Below are 20,571 nucleotides of genomic sequence, written 5' to 3' on the forward strand. Positions count from 1 at the left end.
CCACTGTAGGTGTAGAACTACGTTATAGTGACGTTATAAATCAGATTGCAAGAAACCTCTTACTGCTTGTCATTTTGACATGGTTGTAGAATGGCCTAGGGTTCCAATTGGTTGACTGTACAAGTAAAGGCATTCTAGCACTGAGTGTTACCACGGAAGACGAAATGTCTATATCTGCCTTAGTTCAATCACTAGAGCAGAGTTAAGTTAGTAGCGATTTTGACAGATGGCAAATTTGGATAGATGCGTAACATAAACCTTGCATCAGCCTTGCATTTAACCGGTCTGACTCTTAACACACTTCGCACTAACTCTTATCGCACTTCGCAGTAGGCTGTAAACCAAAGACATAAATATACTCGATCCTCTTTGTTGTAAACTAACGGCCTTGATGCAACAATGTCATAATGAAAACTTCTTTGTAGAGAAATAGGCAAAGATAATAGAATTTCATATTTTAGGATAATCTAGGTGACTCAGAAATTGACGTAGGTGTCTTACCATTATGACATTAAGGTCTATTTTACTATCGGTCAATCTTATTTATAAGAGCTATGGAATGTCATTTATTGACAGTTAAGTAAAACTGTCAGCATTTTTTTGTAAACACGGTTTTCTTATAAATAATCAGAATCATGTTATTTCGACACATTTTACGCAACAAATTATACACAAGTCCAATGGTGTTGAGTAAGAGGAACTACGAAATCCCCCCTGATCTGTTAGAAGTGGGCCAGGCCAAAGACCCTAGCTTCTATAGGATGGTGGAGTATTTCTACCACTACGCCGTGAAGGTTGTCGAACCGGCTCTAAACGAGTACCTAAAGAAACACCCACAACTTTCTGAGAAGAAACGAAAGCAACGAGTGGCCGGTATTTTAAAGGTACATAACATCTGTGTATAGAATAAATCATCATCATCACCCGAGGCATTACAGCCGCGGGTGGGCCTTAGCCTGGTCAAGCAGGTCTCTCCAGTCCGATCTATTTGTGGCCTTCATCCTCCAACTTTTCACTCCTAGGGTCCTGATGTCCTGGTATACGCCGTCTAACCATCTGAGCTTGGGCTTGCCTCTACCTCTGCTGCCCTTCGGTCGGCCATCTAAAAGGTGTTTGGCTCTGGCATTCTAATCACGTGTCCTGCCCATCGCAGGCGTCCAATTTTTATGGTCTTAATGACGTTAGGCTCATTGTACATTTGGTATAGCTCGTGGTTACAATGCGTTCTCCATCTCTCATCCTCCATCACAGCTCCAAAAATGCGTCTTAGGATAGAATAACTCCCCATACTATTTGTATAATAAATACCACCGACCTAAAATAACACGTCAGTTAGGCTATATTCATTAATATTTCTAATATCATACTTACCTATAGGGACTTGTTATCTATTTAACTGATTACTTAGTGGATCTAGCTGGTGTTCACCTCGCTACCGTTATGTTGAGAACGATTCCGTCATTTTAAAAATAACTAACCCACAATCAAAAAAGTCTGTGCTGTTTTTTTGCCCAAGTTCAAATGGAAACAACTTGCTTTTCCATGGACACGAAATAAGGCGTGCCGTTATGAGAAATAAATATAATCTGGAGAGCTCATAGGTACCTAGTAGCTCTCATCGACGTAGATAATATATAGTTGCGATAAAGTACCTAAAAATAATGTATTCTAATTTCCTTACCTGTATAAATATATAATGAATAAAATAGGTGATGGGTTCGTGCAACAGCTCACTCCAATTCGAGTTTCCACTGCAACGCAAAAATGGAGACTACGAGATCGTAAAGGCTTATCGCTCGCAGCACAGTGTCCACCGCTTGCCTTGCAAAGGAGGTCTGTTTTCTCTCACTATTTCTATTAGTATTTACCTACCTATAGGTACGAGGGGTGATCCAAAAGTAATGATAACTGAATACTTTTTGCATCGGATTAAAATAAATAGGTATGCCGTTACTGTCCACAAAGACTCCTTAGTAAATAAAAAAAAATAAAAATAAAAAATATGTATCTGTCAGAGAGTTGCATTTGTTTTTTCACGAGCAGTCGGAACAATATCGCAAAAATGGAGAAAACTGAGGTGAGAGCGGTTATTAAATATTTCTGTTTGAAAAAAATGTGTACTAAAGATATATACGCTGAATTAGTGGGAACACTGGGGGAGTCCGCTCCGCCGTATTCTACAGTGGCACGCTGGTCAAAGGAGTTTAACTTGGGAAGAACATCCACTCAAGATGAACACCGCGAAGGCCGTCCATCTGTCGCCCTTACTGGAGAAAACGTAAAAAAAATTAATGATCTCGTTTTAACAGATAGAAGGATGACTATCAGGCATCTAGTTGAGCTCACAGGCATCTCGTATGGCAGCATTCAAAGAATCTTAACTGATGAATTACATATGAAAAAAGTCTCCGCTCGTTGGGTGCCTAGAATGTTAACGGCTGAACAAAAGAAAATACGTTGTGAGATTTCGAAGTCTAATCTTGAAAAATTTCAAACTGATCCCGAAACATTTTTGCGTCGGTTTGTAACCATGGACGAGTCTTGGATCCATCATTTCGATCCTGAGACCAAACAGCAATCCATGACCTGGAAGCGAGCGTCGTCCCCTACACCGAAGAAATTCAAGGTAGCAAGCTCCGCTGGTAAGGTCATGGCTTCAGTGTTTTGGGATGCTGAGGGAGTCATAATGATCGAATACCTGGAAAAGGGAACCACTATTACGGGCTCCTACTACGCTGACCAAATACGCAGATTGAGAGAGGCAATCAAAGAAAAGCGGCGGGGTAAACTTCGAGCTGGCATCCTGTTTCACCAGGACAACGCACCGCCCCACAAGGCCGGTGTTGCGATGGCTGCCATCCGTGATTCGGGTTCGAATTGCTGGAACACCCCCCATATTCGCCAGACCTAGCCCCCAGCGACTTTTATCTCTTTCCACGGCTGAAGGAAGATCTTAGAGGCAACAAATTTTTGAATGATGGCGAGGTAATGGCCGCTGTGGAGGCATTTTTGGAGGGTCAAGAAAAAGATTTTTTTTTTAAAGGAATTCGTAGTCTGGAGAAACGATGGTCCAAGTGTGTAGACTTGGAAGGAGATTACGTAGAAAAATAAATTATTTTATTAAACATTTTATGTGTCTTTCATACTGATTATCATTACTTTTGGATCACCCCTCGTAGAACAGGTCCAAAGTAGTTTAACGGTCACTTCTCGCGGAACGCTCGTCATATTCTACTACTTACACTACTATTTAATGAAAATTGAGGCATACCATAGGCATACCTATATACTATTATAAGGGCCCATTTAGACGGTACGAGAACTCGCATACGAGTTTTCTTACATTTCGGTGTTTGATGGCTGTGCAAAATTGTATGTAACCTCAACAGCCCGCAATGTAACTAAAATAGCATGCGAGTTCGCACGCCGTCTAAATCAGGCCTAAGTATCCTGGAATTGCCATTTGTGCTTTGATAAAAGTATCGAATTAAGAGATTTTTCACAAAAACACACGAGATTATTTGGTTGATACAAGTATACACATAACATGGCGAATAATAATTACACATGTTTTTCTATAGGGATCCGATTCTCGGATGAGGTTAATTTAGAAGAGGTGAAAGCCCTGGCAGCGCTAATGACATATAAATGCGCATGTTCCAGTATACCATTTGGAGGAGCAAAAGGAGGTAAGTATTTGTGCCGAAAGGGTATAGCCGGATAACCATAGTGAAACTGCCCTAAGCGAAAAAACTGATTTCCTTTTACTGGATTGTATACCTATGTATGCAAGCATGCAAGATGCCTTCTTTATGCCGATGATCTAAAGCTGGTCTGCGGTAGAAACAGTGGCAGATTGCGAGGCAATGCAGGCGGACATAGAGGCCGTGATCAACTGGAGCACCATAAACAAACTCTTTTTCCCCTCACTAGCTCGGAAACACGTGTTTTGTCCTTTAATACCAGCGGGTAAAAACGCATTTTATCCACTAGTGGGTAAAGTAATTTGACCTTGAATAAAGTCAAAATAACTGCTTTAAAATTGATAAAAGTAGGTTAGTCTAGTAATAAAGATGATTTACCACCTGTGGAACTACTGGAAGCAGTGATAAACGCATTTTTTGCGTTGTAGTTTCCTCGCTATAGTGAGGGGAAAAGTTCTGTGTTACACTCGGGTGCAAATGTATTTTACTTCTCGTGTGTTAAAAAACTCGCAAGTTCAGGATTCTATTCTCGAACCACTCGCTTCGCTCGTGGTTCAACTATAGAATCCTTTCACTTGCTCATTTTTCAAATTCCACACTCGGCGTTAAAATACAACTTTGCCCCCTTGTATAACAAATAACTATTTTAATGTTTCTAAATGTTGCGTTTTGTCTTATACTCGGTCACTGAAACCGTTTCATGCCCAGTATATGCTGGGATCTGAAGTTATAACCCGCGTAGCTACAGTAAAGGACCTCGGTGTCATCTTTGATATTAAACTGACGTTTCGCGATCATATCGAGGCGCTAGCTGCAGATTGTTTTAAAAGGCTGGGATTCATCGTCAGAAATGCCCGTGACTTTACCAACCCAAAGGCAATTAAATTACTGTATACGGCCCTCGTTCGGAGTAAGCTGGAAACCGCTAGTTTAGTATGGAATCCAGCTAAGAGCACATATGCGTTGCTTTTAGAAAAAGTACAAAAGGCATTCTTAAGATTTCTTTACAAAAACATGTACAAGTATTATCCATTTTTATATCCTACTAAATTCTTGTTAGGATGCCTCGATTTTAATTCTTTGCAAGTAAGGCGTAACCATAAGCTTCTGGTTATGGCTTGTAGTACTTTGCGGGGAGACTCTGACTGCCCTGACATAGTGGCACAGATAGTGAGGCTCTCTATACCTTTTCTATCCATGCAGGAGCTACGGCCTAGGAATCCCAACCTTCTTGCCACTCCCACAACGCGTACTGTAGCGCGCCAAAAGTTTCCCCTCGTTCGAGCTCTAAAATTTCTGAACGCGCTTCTGTTATGGGCGCCTGAAAGTGATTTGTTTGCGAGTCGATGGGCAAGTGTGTGTAGCGTCTGTCTGAAGTATTGCGAGATGATGGACGGCAGTGCTGTTTTATAAAACTGTATTTGTAAAGTGTTGTCTTTTGTACCTACTCTAGTATCTAAGTCTGAATTGTACAGTTATTTGGTTTATTCTGTTATACTGTATAAATTATGTTTGAATAAGTAAATAAAATAAAATAAAATGTATATGTAGCGCTTTCACCAAATATCAGGCCTCAAATGTATTAGATTTAAAAAAAAATGCAAAAAAAGGAAAAGCATTTTTATTTTATTTTAGCCAAAGTACTTATCCGATTTCTTTGTAATTTGGATATGTTGTATATACAATTAAGGTCAATTTCTAAAAAAAAAATGATTGCGTTATGTCATGAAAAAAAAAGAAAAAAAATTGAGTTGAAAATTAAAAAAGAAGAAAAATAATACTTGCGAGATAGCGAAAGTTACCAAATTTACATATTTTATGTATAATTTAATAATGTTTAACATATATTTTTTCAAAAATAAAAATCGGGATTAACAGTGTGAAAAAATCGGATTTGTGACATCCCATACATTGTTTTCATTCAAAATAAAATAAAAATGTGTTTCCTTTTTTTGCATTTTTTTTTAAATCTAATACATTTGAGGCCTGATATTTGGTGAAAGCACTACATATATATAGGTATACAATCCAGTAAAAGGAAATCAGTTTTTTCGCTTAGGGCAGTTTCACTATGGTTATCCGGCTATACCCTTTCTATTATATCATCAATTGATCTAATACCTCATACCTATCTATAAGCTAAGACATATGCAACGTAGGACTACTAATTTATCAACTTAGTTAATGTAAAATCGTGGACTTGTTTTAGGAGTGAGTATCAATCCGAAGTGTTATTCGATAGCCGAGTTGCAGAGGATTACCCGACGATACACATTGGAGTTGGCCAAGAAGAACTACATAGGCAAGTAACTACTTACATTGTCTGAGACGTGTAAGTTAAGTACCTTTAGGTAGGCGTCCACATATTGTCCATATCGTAAGCATCGCGTGGCATTTCGTCCACTGACAGTGGGGATCGGTGCCATCCTGCATCAGTGTGTGCCTTTCTACTAATTCTACTTATACAAAGAATGGGTAATAAATGCGACATGTCCGATGCAATACCTAATACTGTGGACGCTTTTACGTTGGTATTGGTACCAGGGTGTCCACTTTCTGGAAAGTCAGGGAAAGTCAGGGAAAAGTCAGGGAAGCTCATAGTGGCCATGGAAAGTCAGGGAAATGATTTGGAGGTCAGGGAAAAACTTGACACCAAGAAAAAAAAATCAAAAAGTATCGAAAAAATAATATGATTTCTTGGGTTGGCCACATCCATGACAGCAAAAATGGATTCCCGGTAGTGATTTTAAGGCCACTTAAAATTGTCTCTTTAGACTTTTCATGACAAGTATAGTACCTGGCCTCCATCCCAGTGATTGCTAATGAGAGATATCTTCATGCTCTAGCTGATCTTAATTTATCCGGCCCAAAATCGTAAATGCGGAAAAATCCACATTTTTTTTACATTGCGTGCCCTACCCACATATTCCAAAATGGCGAAGGGGGTCGGGAATAAATTCAGTTATTGTGATTCAGATTAACTAGAAAGTTGCACCACAATGTCACCATGTACAACATTCATAAGGTAGGTGCTTCTGTTAGGACGATGTGAAAAAGACAAAGTTACGTCGCTGTCCAAATTCTAAGTATCTATCCGACAATCCAAAGCGGAGTTCCTCATAAAGATAATGGTAAAAGCAAAACGTCACATAGAGGCGCAATTTGTATGAGTCAAAGGAGCATAGGAGGATAATAAGCGTGACGATGAGAGAACTTCAAACACTTGGAAACCTAAAGGCATGTAGTGACAAAACACCTAAATGGGCATCCTGACGCTGACAACAAAGAAAAAATTTCGCGCTCGCTTCGCTCGCGTTTACCATTTTTCGTTTTATAAATTTAAATTCCCTTTTTTTTCGTGGAAGTTTCGCGAATTTTTCATAAAATTTAAGATTTTTTTAGAATCATTCCGTAACTTGCACATAACCACTCTGCTCTGATAGACTAGGTACTCCATTTTGTTTCCTATGTTATGTACATAATAACTACTATCAGCCCCAGGGACGTATAAAAGGTGAAAAATTTTCGCGCTCGCTGCGCTCGCGAGATATTTTTTTCTGGTGTAGGATATCTAAAGGCGCCGAAACTCAAACTCTCTCTACCCTGAATGATGCACGGGCCGGCACTGGTATAGCCAAAAGTAAATGGCGATAACTACCAACTACAGATTTCGTTTACGTTAGTTTTATAAAACCAGAAATTAAAGTTTAATAGTTAACCTTAAGCTGAGTTTAGACGAGCAAGTTATTGCTACAAGTTTTGAGACAGAAGTATATCCAAGAAAGAGATGCAGATATTTGCCACTCACTCTTACCTATAGTTACGTCTCAAAACTTGCAGCAATAACTTGCTGGTCTAAACTCAGCTTATGGTACAAAAGTATGAACTGCCTTGCAAATTTTAATATTTCGTACTTTAGAAAACAAACATATTCCAGAAAAAAAAATTAGATTGACAGACGGACAGACAGACGCACGAGTGATCCTATAATGGTTCCGTTTTTCCTTTTTAAGGTACGGAACCCTAAAAAACTTATTTTTTTAGGTTTTATTTTCAAGACAGAGAAAAAAACCGTTTTTTTTTGCAACCTTAAGCAAAAGTGGTAAAAATGAAAAATTTGGTCAGGGAAATTTTCTTAAATGGTCATGGAAAGTCAGGGAAAAGTCAGGGAATTTTTTTGGGTTTAGTAGTGGACACCCTGGGTACTCTTACTCATACATACGAGATACGACATAATATCATCGTTAATTTATAAATTGGACTGTTTCAGGCGCTGGTGTGGATGTTCCCGCTCCTGATGTTAACACATCCGGGAGAGAGATGTCCTGGATCGTTGATACTTATGTCAAAACGTTGGGTACAAATCTTATGTGCATATATTAGGCTGATATAATAAATGTAGCGTATATATAGTAGCATAGCATTGAGTATTATACCTACCCACACAAGATTACTGATTTCGCTTATGGAGACTAAAGTCGACTATAAATATTAGCGTAGTTGTTCCACTCTCTAGGTATAGGAGTACCTATGCTAGGGCTGATACTGCTGATACCAAAGGTAGGTATACCTAGTCATGTAGGAATCTTACACACTTCTGACACTCCCTTCTTTCAAGAGAAGCGATACCTATTAAGTTTAATGTGCGCAATGATATAATATAGCCAAAAACAAGAACTCTCAAAGATATCAGTGAAATAAAACTCCAAAAGACATTTGTCTTACGTTGAACGGCGTTGGTTGGCAGGCTACAGAGATATAAACGCGGCCGCCTGCGTGACGGGCAAGCCGATCAATGGCGGCGGCATCCACGGGCGCGTCGAGGCGACGGGCCGTGGCGTGTTCATGACCATCAGCCACTTCATACACGACGAGGCTTGGATGCAGCTCATTGGCATTCCGCCTGGGTTCAAGGTAGACTTGTTCGTAGATGCAAGGGTTGTACAGGTCTAGGAGCCCGAGCTGATTCACCAATTATACTCCAGTCACCACACGAGACCTATGTTTCCCATAAATCACAACGTTGCGTAGTGATAATGAAAATGTTTCTCCGAAAGTGCGGAAGGTTTGGGTCGGCAAGGCGCCTGTCATTCCTCTGAGAATATCCATACCTAAGAATTACGGAGACTACCTAATGGTGGGCAAATGGCCTAATGGGTGAGAATGTCTGTTGTCTTCTAATTAGGAGTTAAATCTCCGCAAAATCTCATTTTGCAATTATTGACATTGATTATTTAACAACAGGATAAAACTGCGATTATACAAGGCTTCGGAAATGTGGGAAGCTACGCAGCGGTATACCTCCACGAGCAAGGGGTCAAGATCATAGGGGTTGTGGAGGTCGACTGCAATCTGACGAAGCCTGAGGGTATAGATCCTATGGTAAGCGTGCCATACAGGCCATGCTTCTTTTTTTGTGACTATTCCTAGGTATTCCTACTATTGAATGAAGGAAGAGTTTAAGCTTAACCCTAAAAGGTTCAGTGTACTTTACCATTTAAAGTTTTGTGATTTGCATAACTTTTTTATAAAGTAGCTAGCTTAGCTTTCTAAGTATGCCTATACATAAATATAATATTGAGCTCTGCTGTAACCTCAGGAGCTGATAAAATATAAGAAGAGCAACCGGGGCAGCGCGAAAGGCTTCCCTGGCGCGCAGAAAGGGGACGAAGACCTGCTGTACCAAAAGTGCGACATTCTCGTACTAGCCGCGTTAGAGAAGACCATTACTCAGGAAAACGCCGCCAAGCTGCAATGCCGGGTGAGGACGATTCCATTGAGTACAAGAGGTTTACCAAAGGCCGTGTCAGGATATATAGAGCACGTTAAAATTAGTTACCTAACTAGAAAAAAAGTATATCGAAGAAAAAAGTTTATAGTGCTCACATTTTGCAAAATAATTACTAATATAGAGCAGGGGCAGAATCAGTTAGCAGTATCCTGGCACGGTCTTTTTAAACACATTTTTTTTTTTTTAATTTTATTTATTTACTGTAAGGTTTACTTAAATTACATTTACAAAAGTGCCACTATTGTAAACCTCTGGGGTTTATGTAATAGTTGGCGAGATCGCGCGGTCCGATCCGCGTTTGCTTAAAACTTAAAACAATTGTTAGGTAGTTACGTTATTTTCCTGTTGAAGCCGTCATTGTATTCTTCACTGTTGTTAATTTATTTAAAGACGGTCTTAAGTGTTATGTATAAGGATCAATTTACAATGACGGCTCTTACAGGTGCATGATAAATCTATAATAATCTATACTAAACACATTTAAGAGTTTTGAATGATTCACAGTTATTTTCATTAGACATAGAAATCAATAAAGTAATCACGGTCCATATCCTGGTCAATATAAGTCTAAACACTTATTATACTTATATCTGTTTCTATAGGTATGTGCATTTATCTAGACTTAAATAGTATTTTTTTATTGCAGTTATACATTTGTTGCTGTTTTCAGTAGTGTTGGTTAACTCATTTAGTATATTGCTAGGTAAGGTATTTAATATAAATGGGAGCAGAAAGTCTGTTACTCTTTTACCGTATACATTGTTACTTTTTGGAATAGGATATGCGGGTAGGTAGTCTAGGGAACGTAGATTATTGGAACGAGTATTTTTATCTAGCGAAGGTATGGTATCACAAGCTTCTGTAATTAAGGACAAACAAAAGCGGTTAAAAACGTTAATGACATTACAATGTTTGAATAAACCCTTTCTATCATTTTTATACTTTTCTTTGATTTTATTCGGTACATGAGACGACTACAGTAATTTCATCACTTCTATAGATGTCAAAGAGACTGGTCTAATTCTACTAGGTAAATGTAAATTGTTAGGTTGTCTTTTTTAAGATCCGCAATTGGAGGTCCAACAAAGAAACATTTGGTCTGGATCTAATAGGTTTTACTCAGCAGTGAACGTTTCCGAGCGAGAAAATGTGTTAACCGTTAAAAGAACACGCAGTTTATGTTATGACGGAGATAAAGTAGAAAGGAGGTTCTTTCGTATGTACAACGAATAAGATAAGTATGTACCTATGTAATTTTTAAAGGATTACTTTTATTAAATCGAACAGTTGATCGGCGAAGGTGCGAACGGACCGACTACGCCGGCTGCCGACGTAATACTTCGCGAGAAGAAAGTACTCGTGCTGCCCGACCTCTTAGCCAACGCTGGAGGCGTCACAGTCTCCTACTTTGAATTCCTCAAGAACATCAACCACGTCAGCTACGGGAAGCTCAGCATCAAATTCTGGAAGGACTCCAATACGGCGCTTTTAGGTAAGCGAGGCATTCTAGGCCCATAGATAGGCTATGTACTCCGACGCGCGGTGAAAACGTTCACACACACCACAGTATAATAAAGAGTACTGTCGTACAGTATGGCCACTCCCGCTCCCTGCTGAAAGTGCCGCCCACCCTCTCGGTTACCTCACAGGTACCGTCTGTCAAAAACGCGAACATTCGACCTGTCATATTTTACTCATACAAGCATAGTACGTGTTCACCTATACGAGCTTAGACTGTGTGTTAGGAACGCGCCTCTTTCATATATTTGATCGCCAGTGTCCGAGGTGTGCCCACACTGATATCTAATATTACCTCTTATAATACCTACTAGGTACATTTTAATTTTCAAGAAATTCAACTTTGGGATCTTCCTTGGGGGAAGCCATCTAGAATTTAGATGCTGAGCTTGCGTCTGAATTCCAGAACGGTTTCAATACAATACCGCGTCACCGGTTTGGCAAACGTTCAATAGATATCCCATATTGTTTCTGAGACTTTTGTTGGATCTTTTCCCCCGGCCAACGGCTCGACGTCACCGTCTCTAATTTGAAGAACCCCTATCGATCGCCCTGCATAACCGTAACTACGTAGGCACTGGTCCCACCGCGAGCTAGTAAACTATGAGCTATCGGCTATAAATAATTTTTAAGAAAAGAAAAAAACCGCCTTCCTTTGGGGTTCTGGTGATAAATACTTTCAAATGTTGGATTATGTTATCAATTCGTCTGTATATTTTTTAATGTTTGTTATTCGATATCTCCGTCATTTCTGAACCAATTTTGTAATTTGGATGATTCTGAAGTACTTACAGATGAGAATGATTATCAGAACGGAACTCTAACCAGGGGCGGCTCACTCTTCATCAGCAGTTCCACTGCACCAAATGTCACTGTTCTGGACGTAAGTGCATGCTGTTCATATAAAAATACCAAAGTCACTATAAGTGTGCCATTGAGATTTGAGGAGTTCCGTTCTGACCATCATCAGCAGTTCCACTGCACCAAATGTCACTGTTCTGGACGTAAGTGCATGCTGTTCTTATAAAAATACCAAAGTCACTATAAGTGTGTCGTTCAGATTTGAGGAGTTCCGTTCTGACCATCATCAGCAGTTCCACTGCACCAAATGTCACTGTTCTGGACGTAAGTGCATGCTGTTCTTATAAAAATACCAAAGTCACTATAAGTGTGCCGTTCAGATTTGAGGAGTTCCATTCTGACCATCATCAGGAGTTCCACTGCTCCAAATGTCACTGTTCCGTACGTAAATGCATGCTGTTCCTTTAAAAACACAAAAATCACTATATGTATGCCTTTCAGATTTGAGGAGTTCCCTCGATTTCTCCAGGATCCCACCACCAGAACTGGGTTCTGAGAAAAATGGGACCAATCTGTATGCATATACATTCAATCAAAAAAAAATTTTCAAAATCGGTCCAGTAACGACGGAGATATCGAGGAACAAACATTAAAAAAAAAATACAGACGAATTGAGAACCCCTTCCCTTGAGATTTGGAAGGCGGTTAAAAAGAACAAAAGATAATCACTCCCGTGTAAATAAAAGAGACACGGCGATGTTTATAGCTACTCGCCCAACGGTCAACTATAATATCAATATCGCCGTGTCTCTTTTATTTGCACGAGAGTGCTTATTTTTTGTTAGTTTTTATAGCCGATAGCTCATAGCTTACTAGCTCGTGGTGGGACCAGTGCCTTAAGCTATCATAAAATTATTGAGTGTATTTTCAGAAGGACTAATATCTCTATGAAGTCCATACAAAAATATAAATACTTAGGTCAGATCAGTCTAAAGCATTTGATATTCATATACTTAGGTCCAATTGTGCTACAAAATCAGACGTATTTAAGTTCTGTTCTGTTACAGATTCCGTTGAGCAATCGCTGAAGAAAGCTGACATCAAGGCAACGATCGAGCCAACGCCGATGTTCCAGGCCATGATATGCGGTGCCAACGAGGAGTTGCTCGTCAACTCGGGACTCGAGTACTCGATGACGAAGGCCTGCAATGTAAGCTTTCACTTCTCAAATATTGCTGGGCTAGCCGAGGTGACAATCGACGCTACTATGGCGAAGCGGGCTCTGTTGCGCCACTACATTAAAAAGAGCGATACGGACAGCTCGCAACGTTCTGACGTTGGCTAAGAATTACTAAGATCCTAGTAAAAATATTATTTTTTAACGAGTATAAAGAAGACCCCATTCCGTGATATGCTCTCATGAAGACTCGTCCATGACTTGTTCCTTTGTCTCTACTCTACGTCACATCTTTCCTTTACTGTAACGATTTAGTTAGGTTAACTCGTTTGCATTCAGCTTTTAGGATGTGTTTCGAGAAGTTTTTATGGTACGGTTTATATGTCTAATAAACCTTTACTATTCCAAATATAACGTGTGTTAGTTGTCAAAAAACGATACTGAGTAACTAAAGCCTGACTACTAGCTTTTGCCCGCGGCTTCGCTCGCGTTAGAAAGAGACCAAAAGTAGCCTATGTCACTCTCCATCCCTTCAACTATCTCCACAAAAAATCACGACAATGCGTCGCTCCGTTTTGCCGTGAAGGATCGACAAACAAACAGACACACACACTTTCCCGTTTATCATATTAGTATGGATTGTCAGGAGGGCGCTGTTATACTGATGTATGGAGTGACAGTTCAGTTTAGTATGAAGAAAATTAAAATTTTGAAAAAACCCCCGACCGCGACCTAGTGGACCGATTTTCATGAAACATGGCTAAGAACACTCCCGACTAACTCAGCTTTCAGACAAAAAAACTAAATCAAAATCGGTTCATCCGTTCGAGAGCTACGATGCCACAGACAGACACACACACAGACAGACAGACAGACAGACAAACAGACAGACATACATACAGACAGACACGTCAAACTTATAACACCCCTTCGTTTTTGCGTCGGGGGTTAAAAATAGTTCTAATGAAATTCGGCAACATGGCGCGTAGTCATAATATTTCTGTTCAGGCTTTAACTCACTCGCCTAATATAGCAATGTTATTGCTATTATTTGTTTCATGTCTGTAGTTGCATTCCCGATCTCCTTGCAGAATGTGATGCGCGCGGCAAAACAGTACGACCTCGGTTTGGATGTGCGCACGGCGGCCTACGTCACTGCCATCGAGCGGATCTTCCTGACATACGACGAGCAAGGCCTCACCATTTAACTCAGCTCATTACCGGTCATTACATATTACTAATAAACAGGGCTGGTAACTTTCATGCCGATGACATCAATTTGACGTCACGCTGCATATAAGATAATTTAAATAGTTTTATTGTAATAATTAATCATTATTCATTAATCAATTTAATCATGTCCAATGACTTCAAAAGTAAAGCTATTCATACGTGGAATTATTAATACCTACTTGATACGTGAAACGAAAAGGAAACAATTTGTTTTGTATTCATAATTTATTGAAATGTGGTTACAAAATTATTTAATTATTATAGTTTATTTTTTATGTATGTATAAAAAATAAACAAATAATTTAATTTACTTTTCACGTATCAAGTAGGTATTAATTATTTCACGTATGAATAGACTAGTTTTGAAGTCATGATTAAAATGATTGATGAATAATGATTAATTATTAAATAAAACTCTTGAATCATCCTATATGCAGCGTGACGTGATGACGTCAAATTTATGTCATCGGCATGAAAGTTACGGGCCCTGCTAATAAATAATACCTACAAGCACTATAGCAGTTTATACACTGTACAGTTCAAGAATACGTCATGGTCTCATGGTACTGACACCAAGAAAAGTTTGTCTGCCGTTTATATCGAGGTATATGGCGGTGGAAAACCATAGTCTGTCAACTTCATGATATACTCTTCAACTGTATAGGTGTCTGTGCTATATAGTTTAACCATACTAAACCAACACGATCCAATTCGCTACACCACACAAGAACCATATCACAGGCTGCGTTGGCCCTAAAACATTATGCAGTGCTCGATCACTACATTCGCGTAGTTGCTTCTGTTATTTTTGTAATGTATTAGTTATTTTTATCGTTTATTTTGTCACTTAGGTTTTTTTGAAGTAAGTAATGTGATCACGTAAGAAAATAGGTATTTTATTTGACTATGTGCGTTGTGCATCGTGAAAGCTAACAATAAAAATATTTAGCCACCACCCGTGCCCCACAGGTGAGCACATAGCGAATATGGTACTTAATTGTTTTAGTTTTATAAATGTAATTAGTTTATTTTATGTACATAGTAACGCGCGTTGTAGTAATTTTGTAGCCATTTCAAAACTACACTTGTAACGACCGCAGACTTTGTTGTAAACCAAACTTGAATAAACCATAAAATCATACATTTATTGTTTATTACATTTCTTAAACTATGATAACATTTTCATAAAATATACATCGCAACAATATTGTATTCTGAAATCAATTAAGTATAACGATTAAGTAATACATACCTGTGTTTTCTTTGACGTCTAGGTGTTTTAAATTAACATTTATTGCTTTTTGGTTATGGCTACGTTCTGGCCGCCTCTCTGTTGTCCCTGAACCATTGCACGGTCTCCTGGATGGCCTGCTCGAAGGGCGTGAACGTGAAGTCCTTGTAAACTCCGCGAAGCTTCTTGTTGGACGCGGTTTTCTTATACTGCCCGTCGGCACTGCTCGTGTCGTAGACTAAAGTGCCTTGGAACCCGTGGGCTTTCTTGATGGCTTCGGCCACCGCGCTTATGGGCACTTCGTCTTCTTCGTCCACTAGAAAGTTAAAAATAGAAAGGTAATCAAACATGGCATAACTGTTTTCTTCGGACGCGATAAGACTCATCATCATCCTTCTTGCGTTATCCCGGCATTTGCTACGGCTCATGGGAGCCTGGGGTCCGCTTTGACAACTAATCCCAAGATTTGGCGTAGGCACTAGTTTTACGAAAGCGACTGCCATCTGACCTTCCAACCCAAAGGGTAACTAGACCTTATTGGAATTAGTCCGGTTTCCTCACGATGTGGACGCGATAAGACTAAAAATATATAAACCTAGGTATCGAGGAGTAAGTTTGGCTGCCTAGACTCCAAATCCAGGCCGGGAAGGGACGGCTCTGATCGATTATACGCAGTTGACTTCAGAAAGGTGATCATGCCACCGGGATGTGATATACACTATTAAATAAAATCGACAACATTGGTGTAAATATCAGGGTATTGGCAGATGGCGCCACTATTTAGTTTGGCGTTTATGCTTCTGATTTCTAGGTACTTCACAGGTAGCAGTAGTTCTCAATTTCTACACTAATTGGTTATTAATTATTATTGCTCTAAACCTAGCAAGTAAAATCACGTAAGAAAATGTTACCCACCTGACAAAATAATTGGTTCCACACTATCGTAGTTCCGCAGCACCCACAAAAAGAGGCGTGCTAAGTCAGGCGAATAGATGAACTGCCGAAGGGGCCGCCCGCTGCCTAGCACCGTGAATGTTGACTCTCCTGCAAACGAAATAAGACCGTTAATGACAAGCCGTTTGAGTAACATTTGTCTCTCGAATCGGGTATGAAATGTAAATTGAAATTCAATACTAAAATGAAAACCGGTTACGTGATTGGGAAATTTGGACTTGTGGACATTTTAGATATAAGTATTAAGTAGACGGACGGACATATCACGCGACCGCGCGTAACACACTGTTCCTCGTAGCGTTGTCCATCTTACGAACAAGTGCTGGATGACGTGGCTAGACTGCAGACTGTAGTTGTCCTGCGGACCGAACACGTTGCAAGAAATCACGGAAGTGAACACAGCCGTGTTGATAGTAGTAGCTTCTGGAAAAAAACTTCTGTAAAACGGTAATAACCAACCGTTCTTCATAGCGTCGTCCATCCTATAAACAAGCATCAGGATGACGTGGCTAGACTGCAGACTGTAGTTGTCCTGCGGACCGAACACGTTGCAAGACTTCACGGAAGTGAACACGGCCGTGTTGATAGTAGTAGCTTCTGGAAAAAACTTCTGTACAACGGTAATAACTAACAGTTCGTCATAGCGTCGACCATCCTACAAACAAGCATCAGGATGACGTGGCTAGACTGTACTTGTCCTGCGGACCGAACACGTTGCAAGAGATCACGGAAGTGAACACGGCCGTGTTGATAGTAGTAGCTTCTGGAAAAAACTTCTGTAAAACGGTAATAACCAACCGTTCTTCATAGCGTCGTCCATCCTACGAACAAGTGCCGGGATGACATGTCTAGACTGCAGACTGTAGTTGATCTGCGGACCGAACACGTTGCAAGAGATCACGGAAGTGAACACGGCCGTGTTGATAGTAGTAGCTTCTGGAAAAAACTTCTGTAAAACGGTAATAATCAACTGTTCTTCATAGCGTCGTCCATCCTATAAACAAGCATCAGGATGACGTGGCTAGACTGCAGACTGTAGTTGTCCTGCGGACCGAACACGTTGCAAGAAATCACGGAAGTGAACACGGCCGTGTTGATAGTAGTAGCTTGTGGAAGAAAACTTCTGTAAAATGGTAATAACCAACCGTTCTTCATAGCGTCGTCCATCCTATAAACAAGCATCAGGATGACGTGGCTAGACTGCAGACTGTAGTTGTCCTGCGGACCGAACACGTTGCAAGAAATCACGGAAGTGAACACGGCCGTGTTGATAGTAGTAGCTTCTGGAAAAAACTTCTGTAAAACGGTAATAACTAACCGTTCGTCATAGCGTCGACCATCCTACAAACAAGCATCAGGATGACGTGGCTAGACTGTACTTGTCCTGCGGACCGAACACGTTGCAAGAGATCACGGAAGTGAACACGGCCGTGTTGATAGTAGTAGCTTCTGGAAAAAACTTCTGTAAAACGGTAATAACCAACCGTTCTTCATAGCGTCGTCCATCCTACGAACAAGTGCCGGGATGACGTGGCTAGACTGCAAGCTGTAGTTATCCCGCGGACCGAACACATTGCAAGGGATCACCGACGTGAACACGCGCCCGTGCTGATCGTGGTAACCTCTGAAACGTATAGCATAGGTAGAATAGTAGTTTCTGCTCGTCTTTGATTTAAAAAAAATTGACGGTTATATCGTGTACTAGCTTTTGCCCGCGGCTTCGCTCGCGTTAAATTCGAAAATTGCGGAATGCTCCATACAAACTTCCACCCCCCCATTTTAGGGAAGTGGGGATTAGAAAGAGACGAAACATAGGCTATGTCACTCTCCATCCCTTTAACTATCTCTACTTAAAAAATCACGTCAATTCGTCGCTCCGTTTTGCCGTGAAAGACGGACGAACAAACAGACACACACACTTTCCCATTTATAATATTTATATTATGGAATATGGATGTACATTTTTTTAGACTGTTACTTACCTATTTAGAACATCAATCATTCTTTTCGCATAGCTGTATCCATAGTTTGACGAATGTGGCGGTCCATTGTGAACCTGAAATATTTTGATTTTCGATTTAGATAGTTGCCACATATCATAAAGTGTAAAGTACTAACTACGTCGTCGTCGCGAAGTACAGTCAAGTGCAAAAATACGTATCGATTTTATCCGCTCAAAAATATGTACCGAGACCTTATTCCGCCGACATAAAGTGCTATGGGACATATTTTTGATAAGTTGTACGCACCCATATTTTTACACTTGACTGTACCACGAAAAAATCGCGCTACTGGCTAGTGGTTGGCAAGGGCGCTGATGGAATAGTGTTGTTACTTACCATTGTTTCGTCTATGGGATACGTGGTTTTGTCCGGGAATATGCACGTGGAAAGGCAGGAGACCACCTTCTTAACGTTATTGTTGTGACACGCAGCTAGGACATTGTCGTTTATTGCCATGTTTTCCCTCTGCAAATACAAAGTTTCAAGTTAAGAAAATTCACGGTTGTAGATTGTTTCATTAGCCAGGGCTACACAGAGCAAGGCACGTAGAGATCTACACGGTTGATACACAGCTTTTTTTTAATTTTATTTATTTATTTCACACATACAAATATCATTACAGGATGAACCCAATGCGATATTGTAGTAACAAATTAAAATATAAGCTATCTACAGATACTAGTAATTTAAGTGTAAACAGCATTCAATATTCTGAACTAGTAGCACATCTCGGACACTAGCGATCAAATGTATGAAAGGGGCGCGTTCCTAGCACACAGTCTAAGCTCGTGTAGGTGAACGCGTACCACGCTTGTATGAGTGAGATATGACAGATTGACTGTTCGCGTTTTTGACAGGTGGTAACTGAGAGGTAACCGAGAGGGGGTGGGTGGCGCTTTCAGCGGGAGCGGGAGTGGCCATACTGTACGATAGTACTCTTTATTATACTGTGCTAGTAGTGATGAAAAATGTCAAACACATGAACAACTTACAAAGAAGTCTAAATTATGTGCCATATTGTGGAACAGACCCCCAACCATGGCCGCGAGGTGGATGACATGTGTGGGCTGGTGTTTTTTGAATAAGGCCTCAGTTTGCTGCTTATCTCTGTAAATATTACAAGTAAAACACTGTTTTGATTATGGTTTCATTTATTCTTTGTATTAATATTTTATTTTGAACTGAATGGGACTGAATGGAAAATGCGGATTGTTTTGAACATTGATTAAAACGATTACACATACAACATATTAAGACATGTTTTTGATCTCAGCATAAGACAACATTTTAATGAATCTACGGACATAGAATACATAGTCTAATATGAATTTATAACATAACTTTCAAACCCTTTACAGTGTTCATGGTCAACATGGTGGTGATATTTTTTTATGTTATGAGGCTCATACAATTTCAAAGACTGGAATATGACATAATAGACGATACAGCTACAGCTTGCCTAAAAAAAACAGAAATTTAAAAGTGGCAAGATTGTTGTGCCATCTCTTTCTTATCAATATGTGTGAGAAAACGAGACAACACGACGATGTTGCCACTTAATTTCTACTCTTTTTGCCAGGCTGTACTATCAGTATTTATTTAATAGACACATAATTTTACATTGTGAAAAACCAGTCCTTGACTGTTATGATTCTTTGTCATATATTTTTTGTAAATGAAGTTCTGACATATGAATAAATGTAGTGATATATGAACTAATATCCACTTGCCTAAGATCCCCATCCTTGGAACCACAAAAAATCCAAGCCTCATTTTGTGGTCCTTTTCCCTGCTGTTTTTCCTCTTCAACAACTGTTTTGATAGCTTGTCCAACAAGCCCTGAACCTCCAGTTACTAAAATAATATGTGACTCTCCATCCATCTAAAGATAAAACAAATATGTTATCTGATAAACAAGTAACATTTATTTTATAGTTCTCACTGCATGATGTAAAGCGTCCTTACCATAGTGAAGTTAAAGTATATTTGTTTGCACTGAAACTTGTATACGTGGCGAGAATCAAATGAAATGTTATTTGATGTACCGGCATAAAATAATGTTTGATAAGTTTGATTGAAGGTTTAATTTTGTGCTTGAACTTGGTCAAGATACCTATGTGTCAATGTCAAAATGACTGAAATGACAGTTCAAGTTTTTT

General features: G+C 39.7%; 2 protein-coding genes across 2 annotated transcripts; one reads left to right on the forward strand and one right to left on the reverse strand.

Annotated features, from left to right (window-relative positions):
* Positions 1-222: 222 nt before the first annotated feature.
* LOC125237137 (glutamate dehydrogenase, mitochondrial-like) lies at positions 223-14,358 on the forward strand. Its single transcript, XM_048144114.1, has 11 exons — positions 223-884; positions 1,710-1,833; positions 3,582-3,689; positions 5,914-6,006; positions 7,975-8,061; positions 8,452-8,618; positions 8,949-9,086; positions 9,304-9,465; positions 10,783-10,987; positions 12,882-13,024; positions 14,083-14,358. Exons 1-11 carry the CDS (start codon positions 636-638, stop codon positions 14,197-14,199), a joined length of 1,593 nt encoding a protein of 530 aa, XP_048000071.1. The 5' UTR covers positions 223-635; the 3' UTR covers positions 14,200-14,358.
* A 992-nt stretch (positions 14,359-15,350) lies between these two features.
* LOC125237220 (GDP-L-fucose synthase) lies at positions 15,351-20,531 on the reverse strand. The gene is made up of 8 exons (XM_048144224.1): positions 20,378-20,531; positions 20,143-20,294; positions 19,405-19,519; positions 18,749-18,877; positions 18,392-18,465; positions 17,894-18,033; positions 16,371-16,499; positions 15,351-15,771 (listed from the first exon to the last, which is right to left on the reverse strand). The coding sequence occupies exons 1-8, from the start codon at positions 20,378-20,380 to the stop codon at positions 15,536-15,538; spliced, it is 978 nt and encodes a 325-aa protein (XP_048000181.1). The 5' UTR covers positions 20,381-20,531; the 3' UTR covers positions 15,351-15,535.
* Between the last annotated feature and the right edge of the window lie 40 nt (positions 20,532-20,571).

Source organism: Leguminivora glycinivorella, chromosome 2 (assembly GCF_023078275.1).
Source record: "Leguminivora glycinivorella isolate SPB_JAAS2020 chromosome 2, LegGlyc_1.1, whole genome shotgun sequence".
Taxonomy (NCBI): Eukaryota; Metazoa; Arthropoda; class Insecta; order Lepidoptera; family Tortricidae; genus Leguminivora; species Leguminivora glycinivorella.